At 45.0% G+C, this 23,674-nt stretch overlaps 7 protein-coding genes across 8 annotated transcripts in view; 2 read left to right on the top strand and 5 right to left on the bottom strand.

The window, feature by feature from the left end:
• The window catches only part of LOC149503359 (chorion class A protein L11-like), a 128,788-nt gene that overhangs the window by 14,875 nt on the left and 90,239 nt on the right, over positions 1 to 23,674 (bottom strand). The gene's annotated exons all lie outside the window — the stretch shown is intronic.
• Positions 1 to 23,674, bottom strand: part of LOC114252328 (chorion class A protein L11-like) — a 124,811-nt gene that overhangs the window by 10,886 nt on the left and 90,251 nt on the right. The window lies entirely within an intron of this gene.
• LOC114252173 (chorion class B protein M2807) lies at positions 370 to 2,335 on the bottom strand. The gene is made up of 2 exons (XM_028186681.2): positions 2,285 to 2,335; positions 370 to 828 (listed from the first exon to the last, which is right to left on the bottom strand). The coding sequence occupies exons 1-2, from the start codon at positions 2,333 to 2,335 to the stop codon at positions 370 to 372; spliced, it is 510 nt and encodes a 169-aa protein (XP_028042482.2).
• Positions 12,149 to 12,686, bottom strand: LOC114242012 (chorion class high-cysteine HCB protein 12). The gene is given in 2 exon segments (XM_028173029.2): positions 12,149 to 12,553; positions 12,636 to 12,686. Coding segments are annotated over 2 exon segments (456 nt in total).
• On the top strand, positions 13,017 to 13,837 carry LOC149503363 (chorion class high-cysteine HCA protein 12). Its single transcript, XM_089733997.1, has 2 exons — positions 13,017 to 13,067; positions 13,490 to 13,837. Exons 1-2 carry the CDS (start codon positions 13,017 to 13,019, stop codon positions 13,835 to 13,837), a joined length of 399 nt encoding a protein of 132 aa, XP_089590123.1.
• Positions 21,716 to 22,285, bottom strand: LOC149503364 (chorion class high-cysteine HCB protein 13-like). 2 transcript variants are annotated; one of them, XM_089734004.1, is made up of 3 exons: positions 22,235 to 22,285; positions 21,856 to 22,153; positions 21,716 to 21,762 (listed from the first exon to the last, which is right to left on the bottom strand). In XM_089734004.1, the coding sequence occupies exons 1-3, from the start codon at positions 22,283 to 22,285 to the stop codon at positions 21,716 to 21,718; spliced, it is 396 nt and encodes a 131-aa protein (XP_089590130.1). The 2 variants fall into 2 exon arrangements, with proteins under 2 accessions (XP_089590130.1, XP_089590128.1); XM_089734002.1 differs by having other exon boundaries at positions 21,716 to 22,153.
• On the top strand, positions 22,595 to 23,496 carry LOC114241960 (chorion class high-cysteine HCA protein 12-like). Its single transcript, XM_089734014.1, has 2 exons — positions 22,595 to 22,666; positions 23,134 to 23,496. The coding sequence occupies exons 1-2, from the start codon at positions 22,616 to 22,618 to the stop codon at positions 23,494 to 23,496; spliced, it is 414 nt and encodes a 137-aa protein (XP_089590140.1). The 5' UTR covers positions 22,595 to 22,615.

Below are 23,674 nucleotides of genomic sequence, written 5' to 3' on the forward strand. Positions count from 1 at the left end.
ATTATCGTGCTGCGAAGCTTTCTGACGCTGTCTTCTGATCTTACAAAATGGTTCGAAGTCTATATCGTTATGAAGATTTACTGCATTCCTAATTACCAAAATGACTAAATTCCTCGCAAACCGTGGCACTCCGACGATTTTCCAATAAAAATGGGATTGTGTGATGTGAAGGCTCTTAATGTGACTTCAGGCCGCATGAAAACGCTACACTTACAAAAGCCCTCACTCAAAATACTGTATTGCGATGCGACTTTGAATAAACTAAGCTGGTGCAAAATGGGAATTACTTGGAAATAAATACCAGACTTTCATGTTTACCAGATTTTATTTGAGCAAATAAGTTTATTTTATTATCATCATTATCATGTTCTACAAGTAGACGTCACCGCAACCACAACCGCATCCAACGTATTCTCCATAGCCTAAGCCGTAGCCAAGTCCACTAGCGTAGCCGAGTCCACCAGCGTAGTCAAGTCCTCCAGCGTAGCCGAGACCACCTTCAGCGGTAATGGCGACTGCTCCATCGCCGCAGCTGTAGTTGATCTCACCAATGCCTGCAGTGGGGAACTCGCCTGCGACATCAGCGGTGCCCAGGAATGGAATGTTGCCGCACACATCGACAGCGCCTTCGTATCTGTTCTCGGAAGCTATGCCGAGACCAGTAGGCGCGGCAGAGGAGGTGATGACGAATAACCCTCCTCCGTGGGAGGCTGCAAGAGAACTAGCAGCGGTGAGACCACAGCCAGCGGTGTAACCGAGGCCACGGTAGTTGAGACTCCCGCATCCACAACCATTGTTCACGCGGCCAATGTACTGACCAACTGTGGACTAAATGAGAAGTATTTTAGTTTACAAAAATCACTTTTATTTATTTATTAAACCTATACTCGATTGCTTTTGTTTATAATACAGTATATTCATTAAAAGTACAGTATATTACTAGTGGTAGGATCTCTTGTAAGTCCGCACGGGTAGGTACCACCACCCTGCCTGTTTCAGCCGTGAAGCAGTAATGCGTTTCGGTTTAAAGGGTGGGGCAGCCGTTGTAACAATTTTTTTTTTTCGGGCCTGGGCCGAACCTCCTACGAGGTCCCCGCGCATAAGAGGTGCGCGGTGTATGTGAGACTCAACGATCTGCATGGTGTTGTGAGCAGACCGCGGGCCCAAGGATTTTAGAGTCCACCCACTAAACGACTCCCCTGCACTCTTACACCCGACGTCCGGTCTCCGTCCGGGGTCAAAACCCGGTCAGAGTAGGGGGGTTCCAGCGGTCAACACTACAACCAGACACGCGGCGCCATCCCGAGGATGCCTGACCGACGGGTCGTCGAGGCGATAGTCGACGACCAACGACTTCGGTCTCCGCGGTACGGCGGCCCTAACAGACCGCCCAGGCGATGCCGCTGGTGTTCCGGGATACCCCGCTGGGCCAGAACCAGCCTGCCGGGCTGGACCGTGTTGCTCTTCCACAGTATATTCGGCGATGAGAGCGCCGACAAAAATGCGGACCGAATTGCAGTCCGCAGCCGCCAACGCGTCGTCCCGTCCTCCTGGTGCCAGCGCGCTAGAGTGACGGTAGCATGCGGCGCAGCCTCAGGTCGCCCCGTGACCATTCCCAGGGGGAAGAGACTGCCTCCTCATAGGGGCCGGAGCTGGACAAACGCCCTCCTCCGACCCCCGGCTCGGCGGCGGCGGCACGGCGCCGAGAGGGAAGAAGAGCTCTCCCTCTCCCGTTCCGCCGCCTCCTTCTGCGAGATGGTGGACTCGCAGAAATCGAGCATCGCCTGCCAGGACTCGTCGCTGTCGAGCATCGTAGCCACGACGGTTGGAAGCGACAAGTCCGGTCCTATTTTTTCAACGAGGACTCGGCGCTGCTCCGCGAAAGCGGGGCAGTACGCGAGCGTGTGCTCCGCCGTGTCCTCGTTGCAGCCACTGCAGTGGTGGCACTTCGGCGTCGGCTCCCCCCGGGCGACGAGGTGCAAGCCGTTGTAACTATACTGAGACCTTAGAACTTATATCTCAAGGTGGGTGGCGGCATTTACGTTGTAGATATCTATGGGCTCTAGTAACCACTTAACACAAGGTGAGCTGTGGGCTCGTTCACACATTTAAGCAATAAAAAAAAGATCGACCTTACCAGTAACATTATTTTAGACATATCTGTGAGTATACTATCCCAAAATGGGTATATATATAAAGCTGAAACGTGGATATAGGATCATGGGCTCGTCATATAAGAAATTAAAAAATCTTAATGTATTTACATTTAAAGAAGTACACTCACCTGAACCGCGAGAGCAGATACGGACAAGAAGAGAATAATCTTGGCTGCCATGTTGTTTTACTGAGGTATACTTGTATACGCTTTCAACTACCAAATTTCTGTTTTTATATAGTTTTGTTGCCAACCGCTATCTCTATTACGTGACAAACTAGAAACTGTGTCCCTTTATATAAAATCATTAGGTAATTTCAGTAATAATTACGTAAACACAGATATGTGATTTAGGACTAAAGCCTCAATTATTATTGAATTTGTATTTTATTTTATATTTTTAATTTGATGAGTTACTTTAGTAATTCTCTATTTTGAAGTTCGACGGTTGTGAAAATGACTAATTTTAGAATGATAGACAATATGGAATTCGTTTTTTTGATTTTTTTTTTGTATGCGGGTCGTTTCTCGCTACCCACAAGAGGGAGTGTGGAAAAAATTGGTGGCACGTGACTTTAATCTTTTTTTTTATTGCCCTTGTAGGCAGACGAGCATACGGCCCACCTGATGGTGAGTGGTTATCGTCGCCCATGGACTTCAGCAATGCCAAGGGCAGAGCCAAGCCGCTGCCCATCAAGGTGGGTGGCGCATTTACGTTGTAGATGTCTATGGGCTCCAACAATCACTTAACACCAGGTGGGCTATGAGCTCGTCCATCCGACTAAGCAATAAAAAAAAAGGTATTACGTTCTGCAAAGCGGTCGGAAATTAATTCAAACCAATTCAATCTATCATTCGGCTGGAAACAGGATAACCCATCTAAATGGATTCAACCAACGATTGGTCCTTTATGGTGTGGTTCAACAACGAATGTGTCCAGTCCCAAAAATGAGAAATTCACTTCAGATATGACAATTCGGAGAGACTGAAGAATTCGTGATTGCTTTCAAATCGAAAAGGATACATCAGATTTCAAGCTGCTGCCGTTGATAAATTAAAGATTTAGAGATTTTACTTTATATTATTATGATTTACAATTCACAATCTTTTTATGATTGAGGGATTACTGGTGGCCCGGAGATCTTTCTAGTTTCACCGGGACAGGCGGGCGAGCAAGGGCTCAACCAGAAGGGGTGAGATTTGCTAACAGCTACCCGAGCGCCTCCGAAGAAGGCCTAGCAGCTCAAGAGCAGCTGCTACGCGAATGAATATACTATCGGATCGAAATCGCGACCCGCTGAGAAGATCCAGCGAAAAAATCAGCGGGCTGATATTTAGGTTAGGTTGCACGTCGAACTCTTTGCCAAGTTTGACGATTAGGATTACCGGGGTCCTTAAGCCTAAGAGTAACTAGGTTAAGAGTAACTAGGCTGGCCGGGTCGGCGGTGACCGAGGAATATGCGCAGATTGAGTGCTGGACGTGTACTGGTTTTGCAATGTATCGGCCAGCAGTTCTGCTTGTTGGTCGTTATTGTAAGCCGTGAGTCGGCCTGAGGGGCCTACGAGGGGAGGCATAGTTACTACCGTATCCGATTTGAGAGTACGAACTAAACCATAGTAACACCGTTCTGAGGACACGAGTCCTTCTAAGATATTAGACGGGCGGAAATATTGGACTTCGACGATGCGAGGTTTTACGTCCCGTTGTTAGGGCACGAATTGGAATACGATTCTCCTCGGTAGGATACCTATTGTAGGCATGGATCGAGGCGTTTTTGCGACAAAAAGCCAAGCTAACTTATTCAATGCAGGTGCAGGCAATGGACTGGCACGATACAAAAATAATCGGTGGAAAGTCATAACATCAGAGTGGATAGAGCCAAAAGGAAAAATAATAGCAGGCAGACCGAAGAAAAGGTGGGCTGACGACATAACAGATATAGCAGGCAATGACTGGCTGATTATTTGCAATAAATAGGGACAACTAGGAAAAAAAAAACAGAGAATCCGTATCCCAAAAAACGAACTATCTTAGATTAAAAGAAAAACATATATTTATATAAACATTAACAAATGAAAACCAACATTTACATCTTGCAATATAGCATTTACTATGTTGTTTACAGTAAAATGAGGAATATAGGCTTTTTATTTTATTTTTATTTTTATTTATTTACTAGACTTGATGTAAAACTTATATTGGCGGACTTAATGGCTAAGGCATTCTCTACCAGTCAACCAAAGGTAGGTAGGTAGTGCAGAGTAAATAGTAGTATTTCTGAGTTCATGAGCCCCCTTTTTCGCTCACATATGGCGAAGACTTCCTTGAGGGTTTTGGTCTATGGGCTGAACAGGACCATATCGTCTGCATAACTAATGTTGCTTATAAAAACATCCTTAATCGAACAACCGGCTCTGCTGAGCTCAGGGACTAGGTCATCGACATAAAAGGTGAAGAGGTTCGGTGATTTTAGCCCACTCCTAACACCACATTGCAGCAACATATCCTATAGCGTCTCCGACCATACCACCACATTATCCTGATTCCCGTATCAATACTGGTTGATTGGTGTCGGTATAGTTGGTAGTGACATAAGTTCGACTGGGTAAAATACTGGTGGTAGAATCTCTGCGAATCCGTATGAGAACTATCATCTCCCTGCCTATGTCAGCCATGAAACATTAACGCAATGCGATTTGAAGAGCGAGGCAGCCATTGTATTTACAAAACTGAGATTTGGAACTCATGTCTCAAGATGGGTAAGGCGGCAGCTACGTTGTTGATGTCTATGTGCTCCCGTATACACATTACATCAGGAGGATCGTGTCGACTTGATTAAGAAATTAGAAAACGTAACATGTATTGAGGAAAATAGTTCACACGTTCAAATAATATACAATTTTGGTACTAAACACACAATGAGGATTATTACTGAATGTAGGTTTTATTGATTTTTTCACTAATATTCAGCTCAATGAGCCTCAACAACTTTGTCCGCATCCGCATTCTCCGCAGTCACCGCAGCCTCCACAGCAGCATTTACTTCCTCCACAACCTCCACAACCGCATCCGCATCCACCGCAGCTTCTACAGCAGCATTCACATCCTCCACAACCTCTACCGTCGCATCCGCATCGTCTACAGCATCCACAGCTGCCTCCGCATCCACCGCAGCCTCCGCTGCCACATCCGCACCCGCCGCAGCTTTGGGTGATACCGACGCAACTGTTTCTGCAGCCGTAGTTGATTCAACCACAATCTGAGCTGCACTTGTCGCCACAGATAACAGCAGTACCAAGGAAAGGTACTTCACCGCAGACACAGGCATCACCATTGTACCAGTTCTCGGAACATATACCAGTAGGAGCAGTCGAATGGGAACACACACGGAAACAGTTACAACAACCAGAGCCACAACCGCAGCTACAACCGATGCCCAAAACGGACTATGAACAAATGTAACAATTAAATATTTTTAAGTAATCATTTTAAATCCATTTAATTCAATTTAAAATTAAAAGACTTACCTGGACCACGAGAGCGGTGGCGACTTCAGAATGAGTTGACTCTGAACTGTGTCAGCTTTTATACCGAGCAGTTTCCTTGAAAATCCGCCTGCTTCATATCTAAATAGCATATAGACGTGACTTTGGAGATATTCTGCAGTTTTCGTCCTTCGGGCGGTGTAATCAGGAAACAATTACGGACACCTGTTTGATTATAAACTAAATTGTTATTGTTTCTCAATAGTCTCATTATAATCTTAGTTGAGAAGGCCTAGTTGCTTATTTATGTAACCTTTACCTTAATATTTTTATGTTTACCTGTTGTAATTTAATTTTGATTTTGATGTTTTTTATTTTTTATTTTTTTTTATTGCTTAGATGGGTGGACGAACTCACAGCCCACCTGTTGTTAAGTGGTTATTGGAGCCCATGGACATCTACAACGTAAATGTGCCACCCACCTTGAGATTAAGATCTCAATATAGTTACAACGGCTGCTCCACCCTTCAAACTGAAACGCATTACTGCTTCACGACAGAAACAGGTGGGGTGGTGGTATCTACCCGCGTGGACTCACAAGAGGTCCTACCACCAGTAAACTAATTATACAGTTACTTAGTGCTATTAATTATGAGAAGATTATTTAAACATTTTTACTGTCATCGACCTTGTTGATATTACAGCCACATTTCGCCTTGATATACCCATCGCGGAACACTCTGAATACAGAGAAATGAAGATTTCATTCTTAGCTTTTAATTGGACTGGTGCCTGGGTAGATGTTTGGGAGGCTGCAGCTGCGGATGCGGTGCTGCTTGCAATAGTTATGGGAACGAGAGCGTCGGTAATGTTGGTGGAGTCGGTGAGATGCCCGTGTCTGTTGTTACCGCTTTCGATGCTTGATTGTCCAAAATCGGTACTGTCGAGTGCAGAGGTCCCGCCTGCGCTAGCGGTCGTGTCTTTATCTGCAGACGTTTCGATCCTACCGGTAGCTGCAGCTGCGGATATAGATGTCGTGGCTACTGAAAAGAAAGTTGAAAGCAAAGGTCTTTGTGCAAAACAATATCGAAATTGGGCTTTCAATAAAAATGAGTTAATAATTCGTCGTAAAGCATCTATTAACAAAGTTTCCACGCTCGTTTCGCACGCACGAGCTCCCACGGCCGCTAAAATTAGCAAAGCCGCGAACGCGTCGCGACCCCGACCTCAGACTCCCGTTGCGCCCCCAGCCCGTGCCACTCCGTCGCCGCGTCCGGTGGCACAAAATAAAACCGAGACCTCTCCCCCGGTTATCCTTCAAGAGAAGGCAGCTTGGGATCGAGTTTGCCTGGCCCTTAAGGCCAAAAATATCAATTTCACGAATGCCCGTAACCTCGCGAACGGCATTCAAATTAAGGTTCAAACACCCGACGACCATAGGGCCCTCTCTTCTTACGCGCGTACGAGTAGCGCGAACTCCGCGTTGTAATACGCGGAATCCCTAAAGAGTTAGATGTAGAGCTCGTCAAGGCCGATCTGTTAGAACAGGGCTTACCAGTGAATTCTGTGCACCGTATGCACACCGGTCGCGGTAGGGAGCCATATAATATGGTTCTAGTCGCCCTCCAGCCTACCCCCGAGGGTAAGAAAATCTTCAACACGCAGACCGTCTGTAGGCTCTCCTGTATCGCCGTCGAAGCCCCCCATAAAAAAGGCACTCCTAGCCAGTGCCATAACTGTCAACTGTAGGGGCACTCTTCCCGTAACTGTCACGCGCGCCCCCAATGTGTTAAGTATTTGGGCGATCACGCCACGGCCCTCTGCGCTCGCGACCAAATAACCGCGACGGAACCGCCTAGCTGCGTCCTGTGCCGAACACAGGGTCACCCGCAAATTACCGCGGATGCCCCCGAGCCCCGAAAATAAATCGCCGCGTCGCCCGCCAAAACCGCCTCCGAGCTTCCGGCCCAGACATCAAAGCCTCGGCACCCTCTGCGTCGCAGGCTAAGCCAGCATTCGTTCCGGCGGCGATGCCCAGTGTCTCGGCCTGGGCGAAACCGCTGCCGTACACGAACACGGCTACAACTCCCTCCTCCGCGATTCGTCCCGCCCCCGCGACTCGTCCCTCTCCTGCGACTTGCCCTCCGACGGCGTCCGAAAATCTCGCTTTAGCGATCGACTTCTTTCAGTCGATCAACTTTGAGCGCGTTTACGCTTTGGGCGACGCTATTCGCGCTGCCTCCACTGTACAACACTTTATCGCCGTTGTGCAGGAATACGCCGACGTATACGCGTCACTAAATACGTAGGTCCTCCCCTCACTCCGCCGGTAATCAATGGCGTATATAAGTAGAGTAAAGCCCCTATCCGTAACGATAGGATTTTTTAACGCTTACGGTCTCGCAAATCAACGTGATCAGGTTTCTAACTTTTTGTGTGACCATCAAATTGATATATTTTTAGTGCAAGAGACCCTACTTAAGCCCGCGCGCCGTGACCCTAAAATCGCGAACTATAACATGGTCAGGAACGACAGGCTCTCTGCTCGTGGTGGTGGTACCGTCATTTACTATAGAAGAGCCCTGCATTGCGTCCCGCTCGATCCTCCCGCGCTCGCTAATATCGAATCATCAGTGTGACGAATCTCACTGACGGGACACGCGCCGATCGTTATCGCGTCCGTTTATCTTCCACCGGACAAGATCGTTCTAAGCAGTGATATCGAGGCGCTGCTCGGCATGGGAAGCTCTGTCATTCCGGCGGGCGACCTAAATTGTAAACACATTAGGTGGAACTCACACACTACAACCCCGAATGGCAGGCGGCTTGACGCGTTAGTCAATGATCTCGCCTTCGATATCGTCGCTCCGCTAACCCCGACTCACTACCCGCTAAATATCGCGCATCGCTCGGATATACTCGACATAGCGTTATTAAAAAAAGTAACTCTGCGTTTACACTCGATCGAAGTAGTTTCAGAGTTAGATTCAGACCACCGTCCCGTCGTTATGAAGCTCGGTCGCGCTCCCGATTCCGTTCCTGTCACGAGGACTGTGGTGGATTGGCACACGCTGGGCATCAGCCTGGCTAAATCTGATCCACCATCGCTCCCATTTAGCCCGGACTCTACCCCGTCTCCTCAGGATACCGCTGAAGCCATAGCCATCTTAACGTCACACATCACCTTGACATTAGATAGGTCATTGCAACAAGTTGTAGCGGAGGACTTCCTTCACCGCTTCAAATTGTCCGACGATATTAGGGAGCTCCTAAGAGCTAAGAACGCCTCAATACGCGCCTACGACAGGTATTCTACCGCGGAAAATCATATTCGAATGCGTGCCCTACAACGCGACGTAAAGTCTCGCATCGCCGAAGTCCGAGATGCCAGATGGTCTGATTTCTTAGAAAGACTCGCGCCCTCCCAAAGGTCTTACTATGGCTTTGCTCGTACTCTCAAATCGGATACGGTAGTAACTATGCCTCCCCTCGTAAGCCCCTCAGGCCGACTCACGGCTTACAATAACGACCAACAAGCAGAGCTGCTGGCCGATACATTGCAAACCCAGTGCACGCCCAGCACTCAATCCGTTGACCCTGTTCATGTAGAATTAGTAGACAATGAGGTAGAACGCAGAGCCTCCTTGCCGCCCTCGGATGCGTTACCACCCGTCACCCCGATGGAAGTTAAAGACTTGATCAAAGACCTAAGTCCTCGCAAGGCTCCCGGTTCCGACGGTATATCCAACCGCGTTATTAAACTTCTACCCGTCCAACTCATCGTGATGTTGGCATTTATTTTCAATGCCGCTATGGCAAACTGTATCTTTCCCGCGGTGTGGAAAGAAGCGGACGTTATCGGCAAACATAAAGCCGGTAAACCAAAAAATCATCCGACGAGCTACCGCCCGATTAGCCTCCTCATGTCTCTAGGCAAACTGTATGAGCGTCTGCTCTACAAACGCCTCAGAGACTTCGTCTCATCCAAGGGCATTCTCATCGATGAACAATTCGGATTTCGTACAAATCACTCATGCGTTCAACAGGTGCACCGCCTCACGGAGCACATTCTTGTGGGGCTTAATCGACTAAAACCATTATACACGGGAGCTCTCTTCTTCGACGTCGCAAAAGCGTTCGACAAAGTCTGGCACAACGGTTTGATTTTCAAACTATTCAACATGGGTGTGCCGGATAGTTTCGTGCTCGTCATAAGGGACTTCTTGTCGAACCGTTCTTTTCGATATCGAGTCGAGGGAACCCGCTCCTCCCCGCGACCTCTCACAGCTGGAGACCCGCAAAGCTCTGTCCTCTCACCCCTCCTATTTAGCTTATTCGTCAACGATATTCCCCGGTCGCCGCCGACCCATTTAGCTTTATTCGCCGACGACACGACTGTTTACTATTCCAGTAGAAACAAGTCCCTAATCGCGAAGAAGCTTCAGAGCGCAGCCCTAGCCCTAGGACATTGGTTCCGAAAATGGCGCATAGACATCAACCCAGCGGAAAGTACTGCGGTGCTATTTCAGAGGGGAAGCTCCACACGGATTCCCTCCCGGATTAAGAGAAAGAATCTCACACCCCCGATTACTCTCTTTAGACAACCCATACCCTGGGCCAGGAAGGTCAAGTACCTGGGCGTTACCCTGGATGCATCGATGACCTTCCGCCCACTTATAAAATCAGTCCGTGACCGTGCCGCATTTATTCTCGGTAGACTCTACCCCATGATCTGTAAGCGGAGTAAAATGTCCCTTCGGAACAAGGTGACACTTTTCAAAACTTGCATAAGGCCCGTCATGACTTACGCGAGTGTGGTGCTCGCTCACGCGGCCCGCACACGCATAGACACCCTCCAATCTCTACAATCCCGCTTTTGCAGGTTAGCCGTCGGAGCTCCGTGGTTCGTGAGAAACGTTGACCTACACGACGACTAGGAGCAGGCTTAGGGACCCCGGTAACCGTACTCGTCGAACTCGACAAAGAGTTCGCCGTGCAACCTAACCCATGAATCAGCTCGCTGAGTTTCTCGCCGGATCTTCTCAGCGGGTCGCGATTCCGATTCGGTAGTAGATTCATTCGCGAAACAGCTGCTCTTGAACTGTAAGGTCTCCTTCGGAGGCGCCCAGGTAGCTGTTAGCAAATCCCACCCCTCCTGGCTGAGCCTTTGCTCGCCCACCTGTCCTGGTGAAACTGGAAAGGCCTCCGGGCCACCAGCATTCCTTCAATCAATAAGAAAAAAAATAACTTGTTCATTTTAAGTGGTTAATAGCACAAATTAATTTTAACCCAATATTTTTAATACTGGTTTCATAACCTTAAGACCGGAATGGTCTAATATTGTAACGCAGAAGTCAGTAGAGTTATCCACTCTTATAGGTGATCTGCACGTGTCCCTACCACTAAAATCAGGGGTAAAACAAGGGCAAGCTTTGCGCAGTATTTGGAAGATAAAACTACATTACTGAGGCTTAAGACCGTATTAGGAAATGAATAGACTATTCAACTAGCCACACTTATTGGCTTCACTCACCACAGCCACATAGTGTCGAGTTGTCGTGATTTATAAGTACTATAAGTACTATAAGTACGCGAACATTGTACTGTTTGCGAAGAGATAGAATTTAATTGTTATGGAATAATGCCTGTCCTTGTGCATTAAATTGGAATACATCAGTTATGCCAGGGGCATACGACCAAGCTACTATCTGTATTGAAAAAATAAATTAATTCTAATAATCTATCGTTACATATTTTAACCATTCAGTTTTTTAGACTATTAGTTTTTCTGAAAAAGATTGTAAGCTCCAATTGCCTAATTAGTTATATTTGATATCAGATTTGACCGTGATTCTTCAATATATTTTCCGGCCAAGTTTTATTCAACCATAAAATATACTGGGATGTCTCATGGTTAAGTATCAACACCCCGTCCATTTCAGCCTTGACAAGTAACACATGGCTATTTAAAGGGTGGGGCAGCCATCTATACTAATATATAAATCTACAGTGGTTTTTACGGAAGTTCCGTTATAACTACTGAACCATGCATCCGATTGACTTGAAACTTGGTATTCATGTAGAAAATACATGTACTTAATGGATAGCCTAATATATATGTGAGTGTTGGGTTCCCTACACCAGTTCCGGGGGCGTTAATGATGAGAATTTTTGTGAGGGTGAGATATAATAATGTTAATTTTAAATGCCCAGCAAAGCGGACGGGTACACCTAGTTGTACTATAAAACTGAGATTGGGAACCTTTATCTCAAGACGGGTAGGGCGGCATTCACGTTGTTGATGTCTATGGACTCTGGTCAACACATAACATCAGGTGGGCCTCGTCCACCCAATTAAGCAATTAAAAGAATAAGCAATTAACACGTATTCAGGAACATTTCACACATTACAATAAAATACAATTGTGGTACTGAAAAGACAATGAGGATAATTACTGAAGGTGGGTTTTATTGATTTTTTCAATAATACATAACTCAATGAGCTTTTTAATAGACGCCACAACATGAACGTCCGCAACTGCATCCTTAGCAGCAACCGCAGCCTCCACAGCCGCATCCGCAGCCTCCACAGCCGCATCCGCAGCCTCCACAGCCGCATCCGCACCCACCGCAGCTTCTGGTGATACCGACGCAACCGTTTCCGCATCCGTAGTCGATACAACCACAACCCGAGCTGCACATGTTGCCACAGACATCAGCAGTACCAAGGAAAGGCACTTCACCGCAGACACAGACATCACCCTTGTACCTGTTCTCGGAACATATACTTAGACCAGTAGGAGCAGCCGAATTGGAACATACACGGAAATTTTCACAACATCCACAGCCACAACCTCCACAACCGCAGCCACAACCTCTACAGCCGCAGCCACAACCGGTTCCCAAAACGGACTATGAACAAATGAAAAAATTTAATATTTTTAAGTAATCATTTTAAGTCCTTTTAATTCAATTTAAAAATTAAAAGACTTACCTGAGCCACGAGGGCGGTGGCGCAGACGAAGAGAATGAGTTTAGCGGCCATGTTGCTTCACTGAATGACTTCAGAATGAGTTGACTCTGAACTACATCAGCTTTTATACCGAGCAGTTTCCTTGAAAATCCGCATGCTTCATATCTAAATAGCATAAAGACGTGACTTTGGAGATATTCTGCAGTTTTCGTCCTTCGGGCCGTGTAATAAGGAAATAATTACGAACACCTGTTTGATTAAAAACCAAACTATCATTGTTTCTCAACTGTTTGTCATTGAATTGTTTCTTATCTCAAGGTGAACATGATCCTTAGTTACTATATAAGAACGAAGTCTTGAAGCTTAGAGTATTCAAGATTAAGTGCCTGAATATCCAGCATCATGTTTACCTTCGCTATTCTCCTTCTCTGCGTTCAGGGCTGCCTGATCCCAGTAAGTTTTATTTTTTAAAAGCTTCCGAATGTAAGCAATATTTTTAACTTAATAGCAGTAGACCTCTTTTGTACCCTTTCATTGTTCTCTGATTATCATCGTAATAAAAACGAAAACATAGAGGATTTCGCAGATCTTGAGACATGAGGTCGAAATCTGATTTGTTCTGTAAGTGCTGATTTGTTCTGTAAGTAATTTAATCATTACACGATATTATAACTTCACCGTGGAAATAATTATTAAAAACGTGATGGGTACGTAAATGATATATTTATGTACGTCTACTTTTTCACTCCAATACTTTAGATACATTGTAATTGAGGTAGATACTTACTCAAATTCTACAATTGACGAAATTGGTGGGTTATGTACCGAGGAACTAAGGTGTCAATATTTAATTTTAATTTATGTGGTTGTTTTAGAATGCGTACGGTCAGTGCTGTGGCTGTGGATGCGGTAGTGGTTGCGGTTGCGGTTGCTATGGCGGCGAGGGCGACGGTAATGTGAACGTCTGCGGTGAGCTGCCCGTGTGTGGTGAAACCTGTGTTTGTGGCCGCGTGCCGATCTGCGGAGGTGTTTGCTTCAAGGGCCCTGCCTGTGCTAGTGGTTGTGTCTCTATCTGCGGACGTTGCTGCGGATGCGGGTGCGGCTGTGGAGGCTGCGGTGGATGCGGATGCGGCTGTGGAGGCTGTGGAGGCTGCGGTGGATGCGGATGCGGCTGTGGAGGCTGCGGAGGATGCGGATGCGGACGTAGATGCTGTTGCTGCTAAAAAACTCATTGAGTTATTTATTATTGAAAACATTAATAAAATCCAGATTCAATAATAATTCTCATTGTATTTTCAATACCACAATTGTATTTTATTTAAGATTGAAAGCAAACATCTTTGTGTAGTAAAAAATATCTAAACTGAGTTTTCAATAAAAGCGAAATTCATAATTCGTCTATTTTCATTAGATCTGTAGCATGTTAAAAATTCTTTGTTACGTAATATTATTATTATTATTACATTTACATTATACCTAGTCAGGTCATAAATTCTGTCACATGTTTAATGAAAAATAATTGAAACAAGTTTATTCATTATGTAACCATTCATATACCAAAATGAACTTAACAAAACATAGATTCTTATGACACTAAAGCTTATTCAATATGACCTCCGTGATTTTGAATACAGGCCTTCAATCTGCGCGGCCTGTAGTCTATCGCAGCACGAACGAGGTCCATGTCAATATCGGCGGCTGCCTTAATCAAGAATGTCTTGTGCGGGTGGTTTAATTTTACAACACTTCATTGGTGACCTCTCATACAGAACGCAATATGAGTGTGGAAAAAACAATTGCAAGTGGCAGTAGTGACCTTGGTCGTGTGGGTGTAAGGGTACCACCGTTCTACCCGGATAAACCTGCGCTCTGGTTTGCACAGCTGGAGAGCCAGTTCCTGTTGTCGAGTATCACCGCTGACTCGACAAAATTCCACTATACCTGCAGCCAGTTGGATGAAACCTACGCCTCGACAGAGGAGGGTATCATCCCCAATCCTCCAGCCAGTGGGAAGTACGAGCGACTAAAGTCAGATTTGATTAACCGTGTTTCCAAGTCCCGTGAAAAGAAAGTCCAACAACTCCTGCATCACGAGGAACTCGTTGTGTCTCAAAAGTGAGAGAGATTCAGTTCAGATATGACAATTCGGAGAGACTGAAGAATTCGTGATTGCTTTCAAATCGAAGAGGCTACATCAAATTTCAAGCTGCTGCCGTTGATAAAGTAAAGATTTAGAGATTCTACTTTAAAACAATACAATATGGGTTTACAATTCAAGATTTTAGAAGGATTACTGGTGGCCCGGAGGCCTTTCCAGTTTCACTAGGACAGGTGGGCAAGCAAGGGCTCAGCCAGAAGTGATAAGATTTGCTAACAGCTATCCGAGCTACGCTGGCGTGGCTACTGTGTGCAACTCTATAAAGCTCCCAATGAATCTACCGAAAGCCGGTTCGACTGGAAAGATCTTGAATTGGAGCCTAATATCCTGAGATCAGAGGTAACGGGTGCAATCGACCGGCTCAAATCAAAGAAGGCTCCCGGACCTGACGATATCACATCGATATCGATGACGATATCGCAGATTGAGGGCTGGACGTGTACTGGTTTTGCAATGTATTGGCCAGCAGTTCTGCTTTTTGGTCGTTATTGTAAGCCGTGAGTCGGCCTGAGGGGCCTACGAGGGGAGGCATAGTTACTACCGTATCCGATTTGAGAGTACGAGCAAAGCCATAGTAAGACCGTTGGGAGGACATGAGTCCTTCTAACATATTAGACGGACGGACATATTGGACTTCGACGATGCGAGATTTTACGTCCTATTGTAGAGCACCAATTGGAATACGATTCTCCTCGGTAGGATACCTATTGTAGGCATGGATCGAGGCGTTTTTGCGACAAAAAGCCAAGCTAACTTATGCAATGCAGGTGCAGGCAATGGACTGGCACGATACAAAAATAATCGGTGGAAAGTCATAACATCAGAGTGGATAGAGCCAAAAGGAAAAAGAATAGCAGGCAGACCGAAGAAAAGGTGGGCTGACGACATAACAGATATAGAAGGCAATGACTGGCTGATTATTTGCAATAAATAGGGACAACTAGGAAAAAAAACCAGAGAATCCGTATCCCAAAAAACGAACTATCTTAGATTAAAAGAAAAACATATATTTATATAAGTACTAACAAATGAAAACCAACATTTACATCTTGCAATATAGCATCTACTATGTTGTTTACAGTAAAATGAGGAATATAGGCTTTTTATTTTATATTTATTTTTATTTATTTACTAGACTTGATGTAAAACTTATATTGGCGGACTTAATGCCTAAGGCATTCTCTACCAGTCAACCAAAGGTAGTGCAGAGTAAATAGTAGTATATGTGAGTTTGTGAGCCCCCTTTTTCGCACACATATGGCGAAGACTTCCTTGAGGGTTTTGGTCTATGGGCTGAGCAGGACCATATCGTCTGCATAACTAATGTTGCTTATAAAAACATCCTTAATCGAACAATCGGCTCTGCTGAGCTCAGGGACTAGGTCATCGACATAAAAAGGTGAAGAGGTTCGGTGATTTTAGCCCACTCCTAACACCACATTGCAGCAACATATCCTAAAGCGTCTCCGACCATACCACCACATTATCCTGATTCCCGTATCAATACTGGTTGATTGGTGTCGGTATAGTTGGTAGTGACATAAGTTCGACTGGGTAAAATACTGGTAGTAGAATCTCTGCGAATCCGTATGAGAACTATCATCTCCCTGCCTATGTCAGCCATGAAACATTAACGCAATGCGATTTGAAGAGCGAGGCAGCCATTGTATTTACAAAACTGAGATTTGGAACTCATGTCTCAAGATGGGTAAGGCGGCAGCTACGTTGTTGATGTCTATGTGCTCCCGTATACACATTACATCAGGAGGATCGCGTCCACTTGATTAAGGAATTAGAAAACCTAACATGTATTCAGGAAAATAGTTCGCACGTTCAAATAAAATACAATTTTGTCACTAAACAGACAATGAGGATGTTTGAATTCGGAACGAAAAAGGTGTCAACGAGCGACGTCCGCTATGACGCCTTACCCCTTTTTCCATTTCCAGCCGTCAAGGGCGATACATCTGTTTCTAATTTCTTATAGTCATTAATTTTAAATTCTTTATTTTGTCACTTATAGATAAATAAAAATATCAAACTAATAATACAGTCCACTCTTATTCACTACAACGCAACATATGGTCCTTCGAGCCCGATTATTACTGAATGTAGGTTTTATTGATTTTTTCACTAATATTCAGCTCAATGAGCCTCAACATCTTTGTCCGCATCCGCATCCTCCGCAGTCACGGCAGCCTCCACAGCAGCATTCACTGCTTCCACAACCTCCACAGCCGCATCCGCATCCACCGCAGCCTCTACAACAGCATCCACATCCTCCACAACCTTCACAACCGCATCCCCATCATCCATAACCACTACCGCGGCATCCGCATCGTCTACAGCATCCACAGCCGCCTCCGCTGCCACATCCGCATCCGCCGCAGCTTTGGGTGATACCGACGCAACTGTTTCCGCAGACGTAGTCGATTCAACCGCAACCTGAGCTGCACATGTCGCCACAGATAACAGCAGTACCAAGGAAAGGCACTTCACCGTAGGCACAAACTTCACCATTGTACCGGTTCTCGGAATATATACCAGTAGGAGCAGTCGGTTGAAAACACACACGGAAACAGTCACAACCTCTACAGTCGCAGCCACAAGCGATGCTCAAAACGGACTATGAACAAAATATAAAACAATTACATATTTTTAAGTAATCATTTTTAATCCATTTAAATCAATTTAAAATTAAAAGACTTACCTGGACCACGAGGGCGGTGGCGCAGACGAAGAGAATGAGTTGACTCTGAACTGTATCAGCTTTTATACCGAGCAGTTTTCTTGAAAATCCGCTTGGTTCATATCTAAATAGCATAAAAACGTGACTTTGGAGATATTATGCAGTTTTCGTCCTTCGGGCGATCTAATAAGGAAACAATTACGAACACCTGTTTGATTAAAAACCAAACTGTAATTGTTTCTCAATAGTCTCATTATAATCTTAGTTGAGAAGGCCTAGTTGCTTATTCTTTGTTTATTTTATTTTGTTTTTTATATGTACCTGTTGTAATTTAATTTTGATATTGATGTGTATGTAATTTGATGGATTATTGCTATCTGATAAATAAATGAATTGAATTGTTTCTTATCGGTTTTGTAGAGTGTCACCTTGTTCCGAAGAGACATTTTACTCCGCTTACAGATCATAGGATAAAGACGGCCGAGAACCAAACACTTAACACATCGGGGGCGCGCAGTTGGCAGTTATGGCCCTGACTAGGAGTGCCTTTTGTATGAGGGACTTCGACGGCGACACCGGAGAGCCTGCAGACGGTCCGTATGTTAAAAATTTGCTTACCCTCGGGGTTAGGCTGGAGAGCGACTAGAACCATATTATATGGCTCCCTACCACGGCCGGTGTGCATGCGGTGCACGGAATTTACTGGTAGACCTTGTTCTAGCAGGTCAGCCTTGACGAGCTCGGCATCTAGCTCCTTCGGGATTCCGCGTATGACAACGCGGAGTTCGCGCTCCTCCTGGAGCGTATAAGTGTGGAAACTTACTTTAGTGTGGAAACTTATACGCTCCTCGCGGAGGTAACTTGAAAAGAGCCCTATGGTCGTGGGGTGTCGTTACTTTTATTTGAATCCCGTTGGCGAGATTACGGACGCTGACAAAATTGATATTTTTGGCCTTAAGGGCCAGGGAAATTCGGTCCCAAGCTACCTTCTCTTGAGGGATAATCGGGGGAGGGGTCTGAGTTTTATTTTGTACCACCAGACGCGGTGACGGTGTGGCGCGGGCAGGGGGAGCGACGGGGGTCCGAGGCCGGAGGCGCAACGCGTTTGCGGCTTTACTTACTTTAGCGGCTGCAGGAGCTCGAGACTCCGCGATGTGTATCTTACCCTTTTGTACGAGGTGAATCCGTCCGTCAATGAGACAGGGGCAATGTCGACCTCCATATCTGTGTCAGAATCGGAGGACAAGGAGGCAGGCGCGGACGACATGTGGGTGGGTGCAGGTAGTTCAGAAGTCGCGGGAGCGGCGGGCGTGACGGAGGCCGCGGACGATCGCACGGAAGGAACGGGGGCCGCGGCGGTTTTACGCGCCAGTACAGGCGACGCCGGAGCAGAGGGCACGACCGAACCCGCCGTGTACGACGCGGGAGCTTTGCGTTCGGGTACCGAGGACACGGAAGCGGCGAGCGCGACGAAATCCGCGAGAGAGTTTGCGGCGTGTTCAGCTTTGAAGGCCAGTAATTCCGTGGTTAGTTTCCGGTGTCGTAGGCGGAGAAATTCTCTAAATAGAGCTTTAGTCGACTCCCGTGCGGACTCACAAGACGTCCTACCAACAGTAATTATGCAAGTTATTCCTTCATCGTGGAAATCGATCCTAAACATTTGTTAAGTACGGATTTCATCAGAAAAATTGGCACTAGCCTGCAGGATTCAAACACCCTTGTCTCGCTACATACGAATACACCGGGCGTCTATATAAGTGCCCAGGGCGGCAAATTTTTGAAGTTAGAAAAAAAACAAATATTTGTTTATGTTTTTGGAATATATAACATCTTTTAGGGACCACAAATGTCCCCATAGCAACTATTAATATGTATGTGTGAGCAATAATTATATTGCAGTAATGCTACGTCAGTCTCGGGACTGTCGGGGCTGTCGATAGCACGTTAGGTTGTAATCCCAATATACTTTAGTCACTTAACTGAACACGTGTCCTATTAATCCTTGCCCTATATGGAGACTCAGCAATCTAATGAAGTTTCTGCAATAAATAACATATTTTAATTTTGAAAAATAAAATATGTTGTAAACTGTAAGCTTAAGTAAAATTCCAGTAATGGGGTGGATCTTTTTCCGGTGCCCAGGAGCGGCATTCAGTTTAAATCCGACCCTGAGTGTCTGGGAGGCTACAACTGCGGATGCGGAGCTGCTTGCAATAGTTATGGGGGTTAGGGCGTCGGTAATGTTGGTGGAGTCGGTGAGATGCCCGTGTCTGTTGTTACCGCTTTCGATGCTTGATTGTCACAAATCGGTACTGTGAGTGCAGAGGTCCCGCCTGCGCTAGCAGTCGTGTCTTTATCTGCGGACGTTTCGATCCTACCGGTAGCTGCAGCTGCGGATATAGATGTCGTGGCTACTGAGAAGAAAGTTGAAAGCAAAGGTCTTTGTGCAAAACAATATCTAAATTGGGCTTTCAATAAAAATGAGTTAATAATTCATCGTAAAGCATCTATTAACAAAGTTTCGCTTAACTATCTGGCAATAACATCGGTACTTGTAAATAAATGATATTAGCATAATAATTACATTTTTACTATTTTTCTTTTTTGAGCAACCCTTTTTTGAGGGCAATTGTACAACCTTGTACATTTGTGACCGGTAGCGTAAGTACTTAAAGGTGCACCGGTGTCGTCCGATATAAAAGTATGCTGTATAAATATTTCGATTGTATAGACTGCAAAACTGTGACACTGTGGATGAACGCACTGGATCTAAGTAGCAGGGATGAAGTCTAATTCAGCAGTCAGCAGATTATGAAATCATTTCAAGCAAGTCCTCAAAATATTTTCCATGGAACATAGGATACAAAAGACAGTGGAACTAAGATATCTTCATATACCCAGAGACTCAGAGTTCTAATGCAGCAGATGGGAAGATACTAGTTCATTTTAAGTGGTTAATAGCACAAATTAATTTTAACCCAATATTTTAATACTGGTTTCATAACCTTAAGACCGGAATCGTCTAGTATTGTACCGCAGAAGTCAGTAGAGTTATCCACCCATACAGGTGATCTGCACGTGTCGCTACCACTAAAATGAGGGATAAAACTAGGCCAAGCTTTGCGCAGTATTTGGAAGACAAAATTACATCGAGAACATCACGAATGAATCGAAGCCTTGAGGCTTAAGACTGTATTAGGAAATTAATAGACTATTCAATTAGCCACACTTATTGGCTTCACTCACCACAGCCACCTGGAGTCGAGTTGTCGTGATTTATAAGTACTATAAGTACGCGAACATTGTACTGTTTGCGAAGAGATGGAATTCAATTGTTATGGAATAATGCCTGTCCTTGTGCATTAAATTGGAATACATCAATTATGCCAGGGGCATACGACCAAGCTACTATCTGTATTTAACAAATAAATTAAATCTAATAATCTATCCTGACATTTAACCATTCAGTTTTTTAAACTATTAGTTTTTCTGAAAAAGATTGTAAGCTCCTATCGCCTAATTAGTTATATTTGATATCAGATTCTGATGTGACAGTGATTCTTCAAAATATTTGCCGGCCAAGTTTTATCCAACCATAAAACATACTGGAATATCTCATGGTTAAGTATCAACCCCCGTCCATTTTAGCCTTGACAAATAACACATGGCTATTTAAAGGGTGGGGCAGCCATCTATACTAATATATAAATCTACAGTGGTTTTTACGGAAGTTCCGTTATAACTACAGAATCATGCATCCCATTGACTTGAAACTTGGTATTCATGTAGAAAATACATGTACTTAATGGATAGGCTAATATTCATATGAGTGTTGGGTTCCCTACACCAGTTCCGGGGGCGTTAATGATGAGAATCTTTGTGAGGGTGAGATATAATAATGTTAATTTTAAATGCCCAGCAAAGCGGATGGTACACCTAGTTGTACTATAAAACTGAGATTGGGAACCTTTATCTCAAGACTAGTAGGGCGGCATTTACGTTGTTGATGTCTATGGGCTCCGGTCAACACGTAACGTCAGGTGGGCCTCGTCCACCCAATTAAGCAATTAAAAGAATAAGCAATTAACACGTATTAAGGAACATTTCACACGTTACAATAAAATACAATTGTGGTACTGAAAAGACAATGAGGATAATAATTACTGAAGGTGGGTTTTATTGATTTTTTCAATAATACATAACTCAATGAGCTTTTTAGTAGACGCCACAACATGAATGTCCGCAACTGCATCCTCAGCAGCAGCCGCAGCCTCCACAGCCGCATCCGCATCCACCGCAGCCTCCACAGCCGCATCCGCATCTACCGCAGCCTCCACAGCCGCATCCGCCGCAGCCTCCACAGCCGCATCCGCATCCACCGCAGCCTCCACAGCCGCATCCGCACCCGCCGCAGCTTTGGGTGATACCGACGCAACCGTCTCCGCAGCCGTAGTCGATACAACCACAGCCCGAGCTGCACATGTCGCCACAGACATCAGCAGTACCAAGGAAAGGCACTTCACCGCAGACACAGACATCACCATTGTACCTGTTCTCGGAACATATACTTAGACCAGTAGGAGCAGCCGAGTTGGAACACACACAGAAACGGTCACAACATCTAGAGCCACAACCTCCACAACCGCAGCCACAACCTCTACAGCCGCAGCCACAACCGGTGCCCAAAACGGACTATGAACAAATGAAAAAATTTAATATTTTTAAGTAATCATTTTAAGTTCAATTAATTAAATTTAAAATTAAAAGACTTACCTGAGCCACGAGGGCGATGGCGCAGACGAAGAGAATGAGTTTAGCGGCCATGTTGTTTCACTGAATGACTTCAGAATGAGTTGACTCTGAACTACATCAGCTTTTATACCGAGCAGTTTCCTTGAAAATCCGCATGCTTCATATCTAAATAGCATATAGACGTGACTTTGGAGATATTCTGCAGTTTTCGTCCTTCAGGCGATCTAATCAGGAAACAATTACGAACACCTGTTTGATTAAAAATTAAACTATCATTGTTTCTCAACTATTTGTCATTGAATTGTTTCTTATCTCAAGGTGAACATGATCCTTAGTTACTATATAAGAACGAAGTCTTGAAGCTTAAAGCATTCAAGATTAAGTGCCTGAATATCCAGCATCATGTTTACCTTCGCTATTCTCCTTCTCTGCGTTCAGGGCTGCCTGATCCAAGTAAGTTTTATTTTTTAAAAGCTTCCGAATGTAAGCAATATTTTTAACTTAATAGCAGTAGACCTCTTTTGTGCCCTTTCATTGTTCTCTGATTATCTTCGTAATAAAAACGAAAACTTAGAGGATTTTACAGATCTTGAGACATGAGGTCGAATTCTGATTTGTTCTGTAAGTGCTCCCTTCAAGCCGGAGAACAATGTTTCCTGTCCGTAGCAGCTCATAATAGGCCATGTTGCATTTAATAATCATTACACGATATTATTCCTTCACCGTGGAAATTATTATTAAAAGCGTGATGGGTACGTAAATTATATATTTATGTACGTCTACTTTTTTACTCCAATACTTTAGATACATTGTAATTGAGGTAGATACTTACTCAAATTCTACAATTGACGAAATTGGTTGGTTATGTACCGAGGAACTAAGGTGTCAATATTTAATTTTAATTTATGTGGTTGTTTTAGAATGTGTACGGTCAGTGCTGTGGCTGTGGATGCGGTAGTGGTTGCGGTTGCGGTTGCTATGGCGGCGAGGGCGACGGTAATGTGAACGTCTGCGGTGAGCTGCCCGTGTGTGGTGAAACCTGTGTCTGTGGCCGCGTGCCCATCTGCGGAGGTGTTTGCTTCAAGGGCCCTGCCTGTGCTAGTGGTTGTGTCTCTATCTGCGGACGTTGCTGCGGATGCGGGTGCGGAGGTTGCGGTGGATGCGGATGCGGCTGTGGAGGCTGCGGTGGATGTGGATGCGGCTGTGGAGGCTGCGGTGGATGCGGATGCGGCTGTGGAGGTTGCGGAGGATGCGGATGCGGACGTAGATGCTGTTGCTGCTAAAAAACTCATTGAGTTATTTATTATTGAAAAAATCAATAAAATCCAGATTCAATAATAATTCTCATTGTATTTTCAATGCCACAATGTATTTTATTTATGATTGAAAGCAAACATATTTGTGTAATAAAAAAAAACTAAACTGAGTTTTCAATAAAAGCGAAATTCATATTTCGTCTAT

Source organism: Bombyx mandarina, chromosome 02 (genome assembly GCF_030267445.1).
Source record: "Bombyx mandarina strain Sakado chromosome 02, ASM3026744v2".
In the NCBI taxonomy this organism is placed as follows: Eukaryota; Metazoa; Arthropoda; class Insecta; order Lepidoptera; family Bombycidae; genus Bombyx; species Bombyx mandarina.

Coding starts and splice junctions, on each gene's coding strand:
- LOC114241960 (XM_089734014.1), top strand. CDS start 22,616: ATGTTTACCTTCGCTATTCTCCTTCTCTGCGTTCAGGGCTGCCTGATC. Junction 22,667..23,133: donor TTCAGGGCTGCCTGATCCAA/GTAAGTTTTATT, acceptor TGGTTGTTTTAG/AATGTGTACGGTCAGTGCTG.
- LOC149503363 (XM_089733997.1), top strand. CDS start 13,017: ATGTTTACCTTCGCTATTCTCCTTCTCTGCGTTCAGGGCTGCCTGATC. Junction 13,068..13,489: donor TTCAGGGCTGCCTGATCCCA/GTAAGTTTTATT, acceptor TGGTTGTTTTAG/AATGCGTACGGTCAGTGCTG.
- LOC149503364 (XM_089734002.1), bottom strand. CDS start 22,285: ATGGCCGCTAAACTCATTCTCTTCGTCTGCGCCATCGCCCTCGTGGCT. Junction 22,154..22,234: donor CCATCGCCCTCGTGGCTCAG/GTAAGTCTTTTA, acceptor ATTTGTTCATAG/TCCGTTTTGGGCACCGGTTG.
- LOC114252173 (XM_028186681.2), bottom strand. CDS start 2,335: ATGGCAGCCAAGATTATTCTCTTCTTGTCCGTATCTGCTCTCGCGGTT. Junction 829..2,284: donor TATCTGCTCTCGCGGTTCAG/GTGAGTGTACTT, acceptor CTTCTCATTTAG/TCCACAGTTGGTCAGTACAT.